Genomic DNA, 16,834 nt, shown 5'->3' with positions numbered 1-16,834 from the left:
TACGTGCAGGTAGGCAGCAGCGAGGAGTCCTCTGGGAGCTGGCCCGTCCGTGAGGTGTCTCAGCCCGAGTGGTGCCTGCCGGGGAAGCCCAAAACAGGGCACAGCGTAGGGGTGAGGTGAAATCTGTTTTGAGAGGTCAGCGTTTTCCCCCGCGCCTAGCGCGGATCGGGTTCTGACAGAGTGCCGTGCCCTCGAAGTTAAGCCGTGTCCCGTGGTCTAGTGGGTCTCCTGCGGCATCCCACCCTCCCTCCACCCCCGTCCCCTTCCCTGCAGCGCGGTTCCTGCGCCTCTGGGGAGCTGCAGCCCCTTTCCAGTGACACCCGTGAAGAACTTCAACGAGGAGTATTGGGAAATGATTTCCTGCCGTCGCTGGTGAGGTATGTCAGCGGTTCGCAGAAAAACGGCTGTCAAGATACTCTCGGTGCTGTAACTACATCCCAGCCCAGCTCTCCAGCACCAGTTAGGTACGACTCGGCAAAGAGGAGTATGTGGATTTGTTGTGATCGTTTTTCGTAGATCAAAACTTGATTAAACCCTCTTGAAGAGGCACAGTGTACCTTGCAGGTAATACAAGTGTTTAAGGTAATATGAATATATAATGGTTTAAAATGCTCATGAGCTTATGTAAAAGAAATGGTGTGATGCTCCAACTTTCAGTTCTGAGAACAGGACTGTTGTGTATTTTAATCTGTCTGTATTTTTGAATAGGACATTCGAAAAACAAGTGCCACGAATGTGCAGAAATCAGTGAAAGGCGTGATGCTTCAAAGTTCTGATGAGATGTGTGATTTTGTTTTAATTGCCCAGGTGAACTTCAAAAGCAGTAGAGAGCAGAGGAAAAGGTGGCTGTACCAATTTAATGATGGCTTTGAATAGTTATGCTTTATTATGTGCTGTCATGAATGCTGTAATTGTCATTAAGGTGCATCTATCATTGAAGATCTCTTCCAGGCACTTGTCTTCTCTCTCTCTTTTTCTTTTTTTAATTAAATCTTATATTGATAAAAATATTTCCTTTCAGGGTGAAGCTTTATGAACATGGCCTCAGATACATGATACATGGAGCTTTTTCCTCTCTGGAAAATACGGGCAAAGATAACACCAACTGAGTTCTGTCCTGAGTGATAAAGCTCTGCAAGTTGATTGCAGGCTCAAAATGTGGACAAAATGGCTGGGAAAAGGGAGAAATGTACTCGTTTACCATGGCAGAATATGGTATGAAAAGCATTTGCCCATAATATTTGTTATTTTCATCATCAGTTATGTGAATGCATGCAAAGAGCAGAGCCTAATTTTGCCGTTGGGTATACCTTCTGCAGGTATAACCTGATGAGGTTTTTTTCATCAGGAAAAGTAAGACAAGAAGGAATCTCCTCCTTCAGGAACAGTTAATGTGTGTGGTTTTACACAGGGCTTTGTATATTTGCAAGTCTTCCATGTTGGCAAAAGGACAAGTTCTAAGTTTAAATAGATAGAAAGAACATTGAATTTATAGAGAAGTAGGTTTCTGGAAGACTTTCCTTCAGAACATGGCAAAGTAACTGCTGCTGCATCTCCTGGATCTAATGCTGGGGCAAAAAAACCTGCTTGAGAGCATGTGTGAGTCAGAACACTAGAGTAATGCTGTAATGGAACAGAGCTAATGAAAAACCAGTGATACGGAGAAGTCATAAAGAAAATGCCTAGTTATAAATGGAGTTTGTTCAGTCCTGGTTTCTTTTTAAATTATTTCTATTATAATGTTTTAATCTCCTTTAAAATTGAAAACCAGAGGTTTTGAGAGTTACTGTCTGTGACAATTAGTGACGAAAGCTGGAGCTTTAGTACAAACGCCCATAACCCCCCTCCAGCAAACTTAAAGGTTTATGTATTTCTGCTTATGTTCAGCATTCTTGCAGGGACTTATTCCTTCTTGCAGCTAGGCAAGAGAAGACCTGCCTGGTAATTTGAATGGCATTTGCAGAGGAGAAGGGAAGAGAAGGGGAAGAAGGAAGAAAGCAGGCTCTGCAAGAAGCAGTGTAGATGACTCAATATATGGCACACTTCTGAATCAGTTTGGTGAAGACACAGCAGCCGGAAGTGTCGTCTTTGACTGTTGTAGAAATTGGCGATCAGCTGAAGATTCTCACAACAGGATGGGATTCTCTTGCTTATCCTTCAGTTTGAATAAATGCATTTGTCCTTTCACAGTACTGTAAAAACTGGTAGGCTGAATAGGGAGAAAAAAAAAAAAAAAAGTAAGGCAGGCCAAATGAAGGAAAAACTTGTCAGAGGCATGCAACTAATAGATCCTTTTCTAAAAAGAGTCTGGAGAGCCGACAATTTGGGTATAAAAAAAAAAACCCTATGGGTTAGGCTATGGGAAGATATGAGCATAGCAAGGAAAACAAAAAAATTTTGCGTTTGTGTTCACCTTGGAAGAATGTGGATTTCAGTACCTTTTCTTATGGCTTGTCTTCCATGGAATGATCTGTCTCAAATTGAAGAGTCGGTACTGGCAGTTAGAGAACAAAATGATCTGTAATGAAGCACCACGATCGGCTAAAACTTTTGTGTTCTGTTGTTGTAAATGTCTCATTTAAAGCAGCTTTGGGGCCAACAGATCAGAAAGTGATTAGTGGGTTATTTATCCTCTCCAAGTAATCAAAAGAGAGCCAGGAAAATAGAGACAAGTGAGTCTGGTATTTGCAGCAGGCAGCTGGGTAGACACTGCTTTAAAGAACGAAACCAGTGGAAATGAAGGTAAATTATGCAGGGAAGGAGTCAACAGTGACTTTTGTAAAGGGATGTCATGGCTCTCAAATACTAGAAGTGTGTTAGAATTGTACACGTATGCGATTACACTGGATACAGGAGACATGTCTGATTCAGCAGTCTGTAGCGCCTGTAATGAAGGCAAACTGCCATAATGTTTTTATTCTCACCTGTATGTGTAAGTAGGTAAAAGATGAATGCTCAGTTTTTCAGATGGAGTAAGATTGCTAATAGAGTCCCAAACAATCCTCTTCTGCTCAGCGTATATTTCTAATGATCTAGACAGATGGAAAACTGGTGCAGTAGCAGAATTTGCCAATATTACAAAGCTATTCATGTTAGAACAATGGGGTGGCAGAAGGATGTCATGGTAGTGAATCACTGGGTAATAGTGGCAGAATAAATTTGTTGTAGGTAAATGTAAAGAAAATTTAAAATGAAAATATATGAGCAAAATCCTGTGTTTAGCAGCTGTCTGCGTTTACCTGATTTTTAACACTCAGTGATGAGAACTTGGGGTTTCGCTACATAGGCCTGTGGAAATATCAGGTCAGTACTCAGTAGAACTTAACAAATAGATTGTTAGAAATTATTGGGGGGGGGGGGAGGGGAATAATTGTTTTAACTTGTAGATCTGTAGTGCAGTTATGTTTTGAAAACTGTATGCAAGTTCTGTTCTCCCCTCCCCACCTCAGACAGCCTGTAGTGTAACTGGAGACAGTACAGAAAAGGGTGGCAAAGACGGTCAGAAATATGAAATTAGATTCCATCTAAGGGGCAGTTAGAGTAAAACTGTAGCTTGGGAAAGCAAGAGCTCAGGAGTGTGCTAGAGATGTAAAAAATCCTGAGTACTCGACAAGCTGAATAGGAAATGTTCACTCTTTTTTTTTGTTTTCTTGTAATGATTAAGAGCTGTCAAGCTAAACAAGCAGGTAACAGGCTTAAAACAAGTGAAAGACAATTCTTATATTTCCTGTATTAACTGTGTATTGCAAGCATTGACTTTAAATTGTGGAAGCCACTAATTGAAAGTTTTTTCCATTTCTGCAGGGAAACATGAGAGCAAAAACATTGGGTTTGTGTAATATCAGAACTGCCTTTCTGTTTCTAATTATTGCAGGTAAGTTTGTTGGTGGCTACAGAGGGTCTTGTTCTGAATTAACTCACACAAGTAACACTAATTTTCTGTGAAAATGGCTGTAAAAGTAAATTTATGTGCATGCCAATGAGTCTTTTAAACAGTCCTAAAAGCAGGAACCTGTAAAACATAATATGTGCTATTTTGTGTGCTATCTTATCACAGAATCATTCAGATTGGACGCGAACTCTTGAGATCATCTAATCCAACCTGCCTGACCTGCCCAGGGTCAGTTAGAGCAGGGTGCCTGATATCATGTCCAGTTAGATTTTGATTATCTCCACAAATTGAGACTCCACAACATCTCTGAACAACTTGTTCCAGTGTTTGATCCCCATCACAGTAAAAAAGTGTTTCCTTATGTTCAGATGGAATTTTTCTGTGTTTCAGTTTGTGGCTGGCTCTTTGTTTTTCCTTCCCTACCGTCAGATATTTACATGTATTGGTAAGATCCACCAGTACACTCCCTAGGCCTTCTCTGAGCTGAACAATGTCCCTGCTCTTTCAGCCTCTCATGTGAGAGATGCTCCACTCCCTTAATCATTTTTGTGGCCCTGTGTTAGACTTTCTCTAGTGAGGCCACTGGCAGGTACAACAGACAAGGATTTACCAGTGCTGAGTAGAAGGGAAGGATCACCTTGGACCTGCTGGCAGGTTCTAATGTAGCTCAGGACACTGTTAGCCTCTTTTTCGCCATGAGGGAGCGTTGATGGGTCATGTCCAGTTTGCTGTCCGTGAGGACCCCAGTGGTGTTCTCTGCAGATCTCCTTTCCATCTGAATAATCTCTAGCATGTGCTGGTGTCTGGGGTCATTCCTCACCAGACGCAGGACTTTTGAACTTAACAAATTTTCTGTCTGCTCAGTTCTCTGGCCTGTCAGGTCTGCCTGAATGGCAGCATGATTCTTTGGTATATAAACTGAAGAAATGACTTGTAGTTAGTAGAATGTGTGCTTAGGATTCACCAATCCATTGGATAGTCTGTTTTTTTGTGAAGTAATCTTTTGGAAAATTTGTTATTGGCTGCCCTCCCTGCAGTAGCAGAGACCAGTAGCTAGGCAGGTGAGGGAAAGTTTACTTTGCCAGTTCTCACAAGAAATACATGATACCCAGAGAAATAATGAAAAGCAGTGAATGGTTTTTCATGCACAACATAAGAGGAAAGAGACCAAAACCAAAGTATTCCTCTGCTTGTTGTGTTCTCTTTTTTTCTTACACGTTTGCTACGGGTTGTTATCAGAGACAGGATTTTGGGCTAGACAAACACTTACATGACTCTGTGTGGCTGTTATGACATTCTAATCAAACCAGAAATTGTAGATAAATACAATACTGACTCAGAACTGTAACCATGGTATCTGGAGTTGGTGCTTTTTTTGTCATACTCCCATATGAATCTCCTTGTGTTAGAAGGAAAGGAAATGAGGTCATTGATAAGTACATGTAATAATTCCTGTCTAAATGCTCATAAATTGAAGGGTTAGTTTAAATTTCCATAGCAAACTTAATATTTGTACAACAACTTTAACTTCAGTGTTCATTTAGGACATGTGGGTACTGAAAGCATCCTCTGTCTTGAAGGCTTACTTTGACTACGGTTAAGTGAAATTAGCAAAGACCTTGAATGTGAAATTTGTGTGTGCATGTGTGTATGTATGTGGGCATGAAACGGGCTGGAGAAATACAGGTTCTTCAGTAATTTACATCTGAACTAAAACATAAAAATAGCAGTCTACTGCAAACAAGATTCTACACAGTGTAAAGTTTGTGTTCAAAAAACTTCCAGTGGCATAACTTTCTGCATATCACTGAGGCGTATTTTAAACTGTAGAGATAAGGGATTATAATTGTATTTTTAGTAGATGGCTTTAGAATGGAGGTGAAAACGCCAATAGACTTTGTAAACGTAATCAAGAACTGAGTTCAGTATATCCTTTTACAGTGTTTGAGGTTTTCTTAAATCTGTGTTTCTTCCCTTTAGAGAAATGTGAAGCCTATGATGTGATGTTGAGGCAAAGTCTTGTGCTTAATGGGCAGCCTCTTGCTATTAAATGTTCGCTCGAAAAGAGCTTGAGAAGTGAAGACTACAACTTAACATGGTATAAAGTTGGTAACCAGACAGCTGTACCCAGAGACAAACTTTCTAGAATTCATCAGCAGAAGGATTTAATTTGGTTTCTTCCTGCAATGTTAGAAGATTCTGGAGATTATGAATGTGTCATAAGGTGAAAGTTTTTAAAAAAAATACATTGTTACTAAAATGAGTTGTAAAGGGAATAACTTTTATAAAGAAAGTAGAATTTGGAGGGTAAGAGAAATACTGATGGAGAAAGGAGATTGTATTTGCAAAAACTAACTTTATGTTGGGGAAAGTAAGTCTAGTTTTGGGTTCTTTTTCCTAGGAGACAAAGACAAGTCTATTAGAAAATCTAAACTTCTCATTTTCTCTTTCTTCTCTAAAAAGACTACCATATACTTCTGAGTGGGAAAATATGCCAAATAGGTTAATTTAATTATGCTATATCGATTGCAGGAACTTGACAAGCAGCTGGAGAATGTGTACAAAAGTGACAGTTTTTGAGAGGACTGATGGTTTATGCTTAAATGAAAAATTTGCTGTAGGGGAATTGATATTTACATTATCGTCTGCGAAGGTTGTGTGTCCACATTTGGATCGTTTCAGGAATGAGAAGAATTTTCAACCCGTTCGTTGGTACAAGGTGAGAATGCTGTGGCTTGTGCTGTCTTATAACTGTCCATTGTTTAAATAATAAATCACTGATGTTTGTGAATTGTAGGAGAGAACAAAGAGATTTACTGCAAATACTAGAAAAATTATTTGAAAACAAACTGGAAGAGGATTAAGACTTCTTACCTTTTAAAAGTATATATAGTTTTTTTTTCTTAATGGAGTCGAAATTCAGCATTGATGTGGGAAAGCTGTTGACCACATATCCACCAGGTGGCATCTTTTGGCCTGCTATCGAAAGACCCTGTCATGATTTTTTTTTTTTTGTGTGTGAACAGATTTAGAATGTCATTTGTGAGAGATGGCATATCCATTATGTGCTCAATATTGTTCCATTAAATAAATGACTTTTCATATTGTTTACACTTATTTAAAGGCTATTTACATTATAAGGAGGTAGTGCCTTCTGCAGCCTTCTGCCTCATTTAAAAAATTAAGTCTAATTATTAAGTGATTCTTCATTAGTGAATACTTTTACAAATTCTGATGCTTGCTTTTTGCTTGCTTATTTCTCTAATATTTAAAGTTGTTTTCTATGGGACATGAACTTAGAGTATCTTTGAATTAAAACTCAGAGCCAAAATGAAGTATGGTTTGCTTTTGATTCCACTGTCGTTGCTCTTTATCAGCCTCTGCAAGGCATCCATTGTTATGGTGTGATCCACTGAAAGTTCCGCTTCTGTTAGCGACAAAACACAGAAAGACATAGTGATATGAAATAACAGAGTTTTCTACACATGTTTAGGACTGCCAGCTGCTGGAAGGGGAAAGGTTTGCCTTCTCAAACAGCGATCTTATCATTTTCAATGTGACTGTACAGGATCAAGGAAACTATACATGCGAAACAACATATACCTACAATGGGAAACAGTATAACATTTCACGAGATGTCAATCTGACTGTAGAAGGTGAGTAGGTAATTTCACCGTGTTTATGAAAATTTTGTCCAAGTTTCTCAAAACTAAAGCTTAGAAGACCCATACTTAGGGCTACTAGTTTCCACTTAAATGTGAGGGAAGGGAATGCTGTCTGAGAGTTTATGTATTGTTTGGAGTACAGAAATGGAATTTCCCCTTTAGTAGAAGTCTAAAATAGATGAATACTCTGAAAGTATTTGGCTCCAGTTTGTAACTGTGGGGTGCTGGGTCACAGGCTATCCAGACTGTAGAGGAATGATACTCTAGATACTTACCTGTACCCTCAGCGCCTGTGCATGCAATATTTACAGGATTTTTATGCCACAGAACAGCCAGTCCACCGTGAGTGTGTGGAGATTGGGAAGAGGTGGAGTGAAGAACAGTTTAGCTTCAAGTCAGAAGTAACTGACTACCTGAGATACAGGGGAGATTTAGAATCATAGAATCAACTTGGTTGGAAAAGGCCTTTAAGATCATCAAGTCCAACCTCTACCCCAAGACTGCCAAGTCCACCACTAAACCATGTCACTAAGGGCCCCATCTATGCGGTACAGGTTTACACCTGTGCTCACAGCTCTGCTTTTCCTTTCTGCCACCTTTCTTTGTCCTGTCAGTCCTTCCTGGGCCTTTGCCCTAGGGGTGAGCTGGACAGTGGCCAGATGCCCCTCAGCCTGTGGCTACCAGTCTCTCCTGCTGGAAAGGGAGGAAAGAGAAGGAAAACAAAAAAGATGCTGGGATGAAGACACTCCAAGGAGGAAAAGCAAAACTGGCCGTGCCGTCCCAGCCTATGTGGACTGAGGGGATGGAGAACGAAGAAGCCCTCGATGCGATCTCCGAGTGGGGAAAAGGGGAATTCGAATCTAGGACGCTAGAAACCAGAAGCAGCTCTTACAGTTGGCACTCCCTTTCTGCCACCAGAAATTCCCGGTGCGGCGAGAGCACAGCACACCCTACAGTCCGCACACCGCCCTGCGCCCCATCTCGCTGGTACCCACCGATAAGCACATCACCTCCGAAACCACGGCACGCCCACCTCTCCACCCTTTACTATGAGGGTGATGCGGCACTGAACAGGTTGCCCAGAGAAGCTATGGCTGCCCTGTCCCTGGCAGTGTTCAAGCCCAGGTTGGACGGGGTTTTGAGCAACCTGGTCTAGTGAAAGGTGTCCATGCCTGTGACAGGGGGATTGGAACTAGATGGTCTTTAAGGTGCCTTCCAACAAACCATTCTGTGATTCTGTGATAGAATTCTTTTAATAATTGAGTAATGTCTGTTATAAAATTGCTGACAACCTTGTTCACAGGACAGGGTGAGATTTTTTTCCTTTTTTTTTAGTTTGTACTTGGGTTATAGAGCATAGAACGAACTGCAAGTGCCCTGGGTTTTCTGAAAAGCACTTTCTTTGTTTTTCTTGATTAGTGAGCCCACCAAAAAAGCCCCCTGAAATATCTTACCCAAGAAACAACTCCATTGAAGTGGAACTTGGTAAGTTGCTTTTTCTGTAAGAAAATATGATTTTTGTATCCTAGTGAAAGTTTATACTGAGTGCCATGTTTTGTGTTTTCTTGGGTTTTGACACAAACTAGTTCAGTGACCAGTTCAGTTTCCCTATGTTGACCTCCTGAAGGAGGGATGTTTGGGAGTGAGAGCGACAAGGCAAGTTGCTTACAAAGTCCTAGGGAAATTTATCAGATACAAGGAAACCTGTAGGGAACCCAAGTATTCTTTGTCACATCTGTTGCTTTCTATCTCTCTGGAAGAGAGTTTAAGGATGGATCCATCTTTGAATCTGCAGGGAAAATGATGCCGCATAGAGGGGCATCTTCTTGTTGGATTTAGTCTCTTCCATCCTACCAGTCTCTTTCTGAACCTGCAAATCACTGAGTATATAGATTCTATATACTTAATCTAATCTTAGATCCAATCTATACTTAATCTAAAGTATAGATTAACTTTTCTGAATGGGTGTGGGGGCATCTTTAGTTGGTCTGTGTGAGGGTCTGTGAACAGGATTGTATAGGGTTTAATTAGATTATGAAAATTAACTTTTCACTTTGTAACACAATTTTATAGGCTCACAGGTTACAGTGGATTGCAATACAACAGGTGCTGATGGGTATGAGGTGTTTTGGACAAGCAATGGTGTGTATATTGATGTATTTTTTATGAACAGAATTTTTGCAAGTCCCTATGAGTAAGTATATTTTCAGATTAGAAAATACCATGTTGGCAATCAAAGTGGAACTTTCTGCCTCTGACATTAAAATATTTAACAACAGTTTTCATTTGCTTAAATAGCTTTCTTTTTAAAAATTCTAATGCTTGCCTCTTCCAGTTCACTTTATGCTTTAATGCAGAAACTTGAAACATAGTAGGTACATGGCCTAAAAAAATCTAGTCTAGTAAAAAAATCTGTCTAAATTTCCAACCTCGAGAAAAGGTCTTTGTATACTTATAGTCTCATAACTGTATTACAGGCTCTGGCCTGGCAGAGACATCTTACAGTTGGATCAAGCATGTCCACACACATGATCTTCAGATTGTCTCTTTCCTCTGCCTTCTTTCACTTCCCATCTGCCCCTCTGAAACATTGCAAAGGGCCAGATCTTTACAGGAGAAATTGAGACTTCCAGATTTAAGAGCCTTGGGTTAGAGAAATGTAACTGAGAGCAGCTGAAATGTTAATTAAAGACTTTGTTGAGGATATTTGTACTGAAGCTTAGTGGGGTGAGAGGAGAAAAGGGAGACAGATTTCCAGTGGTGAGTTGGGGTTTGGGAGGAAAATGGATGTGGACTGAGTAAAGTATGAGAAAGGCAACTGGGCGATAAATTGAGGGTGGTGAAAAGCAGATTAAGTGGAATTGGGAGAGAAGAAATTAGACTTGATTTGAAAAAGCAACTAAAATTGGAGCAGAAGGAAATCTGCATTTCTTAAGTATGACAGGTTGGGAACTAAAAATTGTAGTTTTTTTGTCAGCTCCCATCTCATGGTTGTTCTATGAAGATAAAATGTGATCATTTTTGCAAATTCTCAAGCACTATGTATGATCAAGAAACTGGCGAAGAAATGGGAATGATATGTTGAAAGTAAGAATATAGTTGTGAGAAATAAGTCTTCATCATAAAACAAAGGGGGGGAATAAAATGCTAAATTGAGTGCTCACCAAGAGAAAATCTTATACAAACCTATTGTACTGTCATAAAGAATTGCAGTGTTATTAGGTCATAATGCAGAGGCACATGGTCCCTGAATTGATACCATAAAAGCAGTGTTAGTTTTTGTACTTCCTAACATTTAAATAGTCATCTTTGCAACCATTAGTCATTCGCATTAGTGATATTTATTAATTTGTTTTCATTTGTTTAAATTACTGTGACTTTTTGCTTAGAAAGTGATTAGTGTGGTTCTATATACGGCCTTTAAGATATATTTCTAGCTTTTATTTTGCATTTTAAGTGATAACTAGTATATGTTTTCAGGAAAGTATAGTGCTTGGCTAAATAGCTGGCTAATTTTGCTTTTGAAATCTCTTGTTAACAAGATAGTGGAATCCCTCATTTTCCTGGTGATTAAGAAGTTGTTAAGGTCATAGATCATGGTACATGAATGTGCAGCATAATGAGCATTTCTGTGTCCTTGTGCAGTGTATGGGGGATAATGGGTGTCTCTTAATAATGAAGCCTGGCACTAGCTGTTACAAGTCCTTTCTGATCCATGGGGTGAAGCAGCAGTTTAGATGCCACTCCCTGCAGCTGAAATAGCACTGAGTTGCTGGTGTCTGCTGCAGGTCACCACTTTTGATGTCCTCCCTATCCCAAAGCTGCTTACCACAAGATGACGCCTCTTTTCTGTGTCACATAGCATTGTGGAATTTCTCTCTCTCCACCTACTCTTATAGGGGCTGGGAAGCCTGTAACAAGGGTTTGCTTAGGTTTGTAAAATACATTTTTGTACTTCAGGCTATAGAAATCTTACATTCTTTGGGGAACAACCGCTCCAGATAAGTTAACATCTCGATGTTTTCCAGTGTCAATGCTAAGTGTCAGTAGGAGGCCCAACTGTTGTTTGGCTTTCCTTCCTATAATGTAATTGTTCATCTGTTCTGAAGTGTGGTTGACATTTGCAGATGGAGACAACCATTGTCATGCTGCAGCTGTTAGTGATGAAGCCATTCCAGAGAGGGCTGTAGTTTTATGGCTCTATCTGTCACCTTTTGGATAGGGAGGAAACTTCTCATGATGGACGCCCTGTGCATTCTGTGACGCTAGTAATTTTGGAAGTGAATAGTGAAGATTATGAAACACCGTTTGTCTGCCAAGCTTCAAATGCCTTTGGGCAGGTTGCATCCTATATTATATTAAAACGCAGAGGTAAGAAATGCTTTTGTTCTTGAGGCCTGTGTTTTTCTTGACTTCCCCAGAAGAGGTTTTGATATCAGATGCTTATATCTCATGTTGGTAGAAGACAGATGAATTAGAGTTTGCAGTATGCATGCATGTATCTGTGCATGTGGAAGGAGTCACTGTAGTAGTGTATTTGTCATTATTAAAAATATAGATAAACGGAAGTGAAAAAATGATACTCAAATTTATATTACGCTTGTGTGAAATATCAGACTTGGACAAATTTGACATTTAAAAACCAATCTTCTTATATTTTCATGCAGCTCCTGACATACAGAGGTGGCTGACTGGAGGCCTTCTCTCTCTGTTAATTTTAACATTTACCACTTTCATAATCTACAAGATCTTCAAGATTGACTTGGTGCTTTGGTACCGTAGTTCTGTCTGTGCTTTTACAAGTAAGGAAGGTATGTGAGTGTGACCAGGTATGTTTGTGTAACTAGCATACTGACTTTTTCACATGCCATTACTTCTAAGCAATGGGATTATTTAGTAGAATGTATTTTCCTTGAGGAATTTTCAGATACCCACAAAGACATTTTGGGGTGGGGGGGGTGGGATTTTTTCATTCATATGAGTAAAATACATAATCATAGCCGAGGTAATAAACACTGCGTAATGTGGAGGGCAGTCATGGCAAGATAAGTCAAAAGGAACTTCAGGTTGTTCCTGAATTAGCATGTTGCTTTTTGCTTTTCTATAAAGTAGTTTCTTTATATGTAGTTTTCTGGTCACTCTGATGATGATCAATAGGTGTCAGCAGAGCTGCATCCTGTAAACTAGCTGTTTAAAGATATGCATTATATTTTATATTATATTGAAAATCAGACTTATTTTCTCAGAGATTAATTTTTCTGGCTTTGTTTTTAATTATTTTTTTTTCTTTTTTCCCCCAACTTCTCTCTCTTGCTCCTTCTAAATTAGTTAGTATATTTATATGGCAAAGAAAGAAAATGCTACTATTATTCTTATGTGTTTTGATTGCTGTGTTGGATACTTATATTGCACATATGTGAAAAAAAATGGAATAAGTGCAACATTACAGATATTTTGCATGGCAGTGCTCAGAATTAGACTGTCTGAAGTTCCCTATAGCTTGAAAGTAAATGAATTCCATGCACTGGGATAGTTGATGTTCACCAATGGCTGTTCTAAATGCTTTCACAGAAAAGGAGTTTCAGCTTCCGGTTGAAAGTTCAGTCTTCCCAGAACACTTTAATAGGATTCTAACGAAAAAAAAGAAAAAAAAACACCAACCAAAGAAACTGTGTTTTGTAGCTTGTTGAGCTAAACTTAACTTGTTGAATTAAATCTGATTTTGGTTTGTTTTTTTTAATTTCTGTTTATTATGCAATTTAACTCCCAAAACCTCTGCTGCCTTCTGGCCTTTTCTTCTACCTGCCTTTCCCCCACAGAATTATTACAGGAAAGAATTGCTGTTTTCTCTTGTGGTTAATCAGAAGTGGAGAGTGATTCCTCTTGAATTTGTTTCAGGAGAGGGTGAAGAAAGTCCTTCAAGAAGACACTTTCCTAATGTCCTGGCACCTCTGGGGTGGGGGGCTTCTTGCATGTCCCAGGTCCTGCATCCGTCTTACTTGCTGGCGCGTCTCTCCTTGTGATGGGAAAAGAAGCCACATTCTGTGACTGATAGTCCTTTGATTTGTAGAGCATTTTAGTGGTTTGATGCTATTCTGTCAAACAGATCATCTCCCCCCCCCCGGCTACTTTTTAACAGCCCAAAATAAAACCTTCCAATAAAGATATGTTGCTGATTTTTAGGTTTGGAGTTTTTGTTTGTTTAGGATTTTTTTTTGTTGTTTGCTTGTTTTTTTAATAGAAACATTTGTGTTTGTTTTAGATGGGAAAGTCTACGATGCATATGTCCTGTACACAAAAAGCAGTGGAAGCAGAAGTTTCTATCACTTGGAAACCTTCGTTCATAGAATACTTCCTGATATTTTAGAACAACAATGTGGATATAATCTCTTTATATTGGGAAGGGATGATTTACCGGGAGAAGGTATCCTTTAATTAGTAGAGCTTAATAATTGGTCTTTTGACACATTGTTCTCAGGTTAAAAGATTACATATGCAGTTTTAAAAATGCCTGGTTTTGGAAAAAAAAGCTGTATTTTTTTTCAATGGATAATTTGTCCAATGAGCAATTTTTTTATTTTTAAGTTTTTTTGTTTCTTACCAAAAATTCTGTTCTGCTGTTATGAGAGTCTGCACTTTCTTTTTATTGATGAACAGATGAGGATTCAGCTGCGTTATTAATAACATTGTTGAGGTTTTTTTGAATGGTATCTGCTCCTGGGAACTGAAGAAAACCATTTTTATCAGTAATTTCATGCAACAGGTGATGAATCATGAATGACAGTGTGGAGAGCTTAAACATACCAATACTCTGATTTAGCTACTGCTCCATATATATGCAATTTTAAAATTTAGAAAGAATTTACACCATTTGTAAAGTTTCTATGCAAACTTTGATTGTTCCTTCATTGCTTCCAGCTGTGGTCAGTGTTGCTGATGAAATCCTTAAGCAAAGCAGAAGACTGATGATTATTTTGGGATCAGAAACATCTGGTTGCTGCCTATTAGAAGATACCACTGAGCAACAACTAGCTATGTATAATGCTCTCATCCGTGATGGGATTCAAGTGATTCTTATAGAAATGGATGAAATACCAGACTATACAAGCATGCCGGAATCAATCAGATACATTAAGGAAAAACATGGAGCTATCCGATGGAAAGGGGACTTCTCAGAGAAATCTTGTTCAGCAAATACACAATTCTGGAAAAATGTGCGGTATCAGATGCCATCTAAGAAAAAGATATCTTACTCTGAAGTGTATTTGTTGCCCCTGACTTTGAACCATTCTGCAGCAAAGGGAAATTAAGGTGTACTTATTAAAATAGTACTGAGGAGGTAATTTTGAAGTGTGTATTTTGTCTGGGGACTTTGGTTTGGTTTTGTTTTACACAAATTCTTTATATTAAAAAGTAAGTATTTTCTTCAAGGAGTAAAAACTACAGCTCTCTTCCCCAGATTAAATACTAAGAGAAAAGCTCTGTGCAACCTTACTGCTGTTCTGGGTTTTGGGTAGTGACACAGTTTGTTGTGTTACTCTCAGGCAGGTATGAGAAGCAAAGGTTGCCGATAGTGGTAGACTGTTAAATAGTTGTGGCCTACATAAATGTAAGAGCCACTGATGAAGCAGCTGCAAAATCAATTATTTAAAATTGAAACTGCATTTGATAATTTAATCTGTTTCTGTCAGCATTTTCCTAGCTGTTTTGTTCCTTTTCTTGTTGCCTCTTTGTGATTCTCTGAATTCCTCATAACTGCAAGAACCTTCACTGTGCAAGATTTGAGGTCCCCTCCTGAGCAGTAGGCCTTATCTTTGCTTCTTGAAGGCACTGGGGAATTACATGATATAGCAGGTATATTTAAAACTCCTCACAACACTAAATGTGTTTCAGCTAAACAGTTGGTACCAAATGTGTTTAGCAAATGGAATGGTATCCATGGCTTTTTAGACATTTGTTGAATAATTCTGTGATATCTGGTCTATGGGGTGTTTCTAAACTTGGTCTCTTGAAATGGTCAGGAAACTGAAAATACTCCTTTCAGGGTTCCAGCATTGAAGAATCATAGAATAGTTAGGGCTGGAAAGGACCCCCAGATCATCAAGTTCCAACCCCCTGCCATGGGCAGGGACACGTCACACTAAACCATATCACCCAAGGCCTCGTCCAACCTGGCCTTGAACACCACCAGGGATGGAGCATTCACAACTTCCCTGGGCAACCCATTGCAGTGCCTCACCACCCTAACAGGAAAGAACTTCTTCCTTATATCCAATCTAAACTTCCCCTGTTAAAGTTTTAACCCGTTACCCCTTGTCCTGTCACTACAGTCACTAATGGCTAGTCCATCCCCAGCATCCCTATAGGCCCCCTTCAGATACTGGAAGGCTGCTATGAGGTCTCCACGCAGCCTTCTCTTCTCCAGGCTGAACAGCCCCAATTTCCCCAGCCTGTCTTCATACGGGAGGTGCTCCAGTCCCCTGATCATCCTCGTGGCCCTTTTCTTTACCTTTTCCAACAGTTCCATGTCCTTTTTATATGGAGGACACCAGAACTGCACACAATACTCCAAGTGAGGTCTCACGAGAGCAGAGTAGAGGGGCAGGATCACCTCCTTCGACCTGCAGGTCACGCTCCTTTTGATGGAGCCCAGGATACGGTTGGCTTTCTGGGCTGCGAGCGCACGGTGAAGCTGGCTTATGTTCATTTTCTCATCAACCAGCACCCCCAAGTCCTTCTCTGCAGGGCTGCTCTGAATCTCTTCTCTGCCCAACCTGTAGCTGTGCCTGGGATTGCTCCGACCCAGGTGCAGAACCTTGCACTTGGCATGGTTAAACTTCATGAGGCTGGTACCAGCCCACCTCACAAGTGTATCAAGGTCCCTCTGGATGGCATTCCTTCCCTCCAGCGTATCAACCGAACCACACAGCTTGGTGTCATCGGCAAACTTGCTGAGGGCACACTCAATCCCACTGTCCATGTCAGCGACAAAGATGTTAAACAAGACCGGTCCCAACACCGATCCCTGAGGGACACGACTCGTTACTGGTCTCCAGCTGGACATGGAGCCATTGACCACAACTCTTTGCATGTGGCAATCCAGCCAGTTCTTTATCCCCTGAGTGGTCCATCCATCAAATTGATGTCTCTCCAAGAGTATCATCTGAATGCAAATGTGAATTCTGCTTGCCTTTTCTTTTTTTTTTCTTTCCAACCCAAACCATTCTCTGAGTCTATGGTTTAGTATGACTGTGTAGGCATTTTAATATTGTGTGAA

The 16,834-nt window shown here is 39.9% G+C and overlaps 1 protein-coding gene across 1 annotated transcript; it reads left to right on the top strand.

Moving 5' to 3' along the window:
- Nucleotides 1–539: 539 nt before the first annotated feature.
- LOC130606216 (interleukin-1 receptor type 1-like) lies at nt 540–14,893 on the top strand. The gene is made up of 12 exons (XM_057422336.1): nt 540–564; nt 1,022–1,215; nt 3,805–3,874; nt 5,873–6,116; nt 6,425–6,611; nt 7,386–7,548; nt 8,977–9,042; nt 9,631–9,751; nt 11,780–11,928; nt 12,225–12,368; nt 13,820–13,981; nt 14,476–14,893. Exons 2-12 carry the CDS (start codon nt 1,168–1,170, stop codon nt 14,865–14,867), a joined length of 1,746 nt encoding a protein of 581 aa, XP_057278319.1. The 5' UTR covers nt 540–564; nt 1,022–1,167; the 3' UTR covers nt 14,868–14,893.
- Nucleotides 14,894–16,834: the final 1,941 nt, after the last annotated feature.

Source organism: Pezoporus wallicus, unplaced genomic scaffold (genome assembly GCF_028554395.1).
Source record: "Pezoporus wallicus isolate ANWC-B61680 ecotype Strahan unplaced genomic scaffold, APGP_CSIRO_Pwel_v1 contig_5785, whole genome shotgun sequence".
Lineage (NCBI taxonomy): Eukaryota > Metazoa > Chordata > Aves > Psittaciformes > Psittacidae > Pezoporus > Pezoporus wallicus.
The sequence above is the reverse complement of the archived record's forward strand: the minus strand, read 5'-3'. Positions and strand labels throughout refer to the sequence as shown.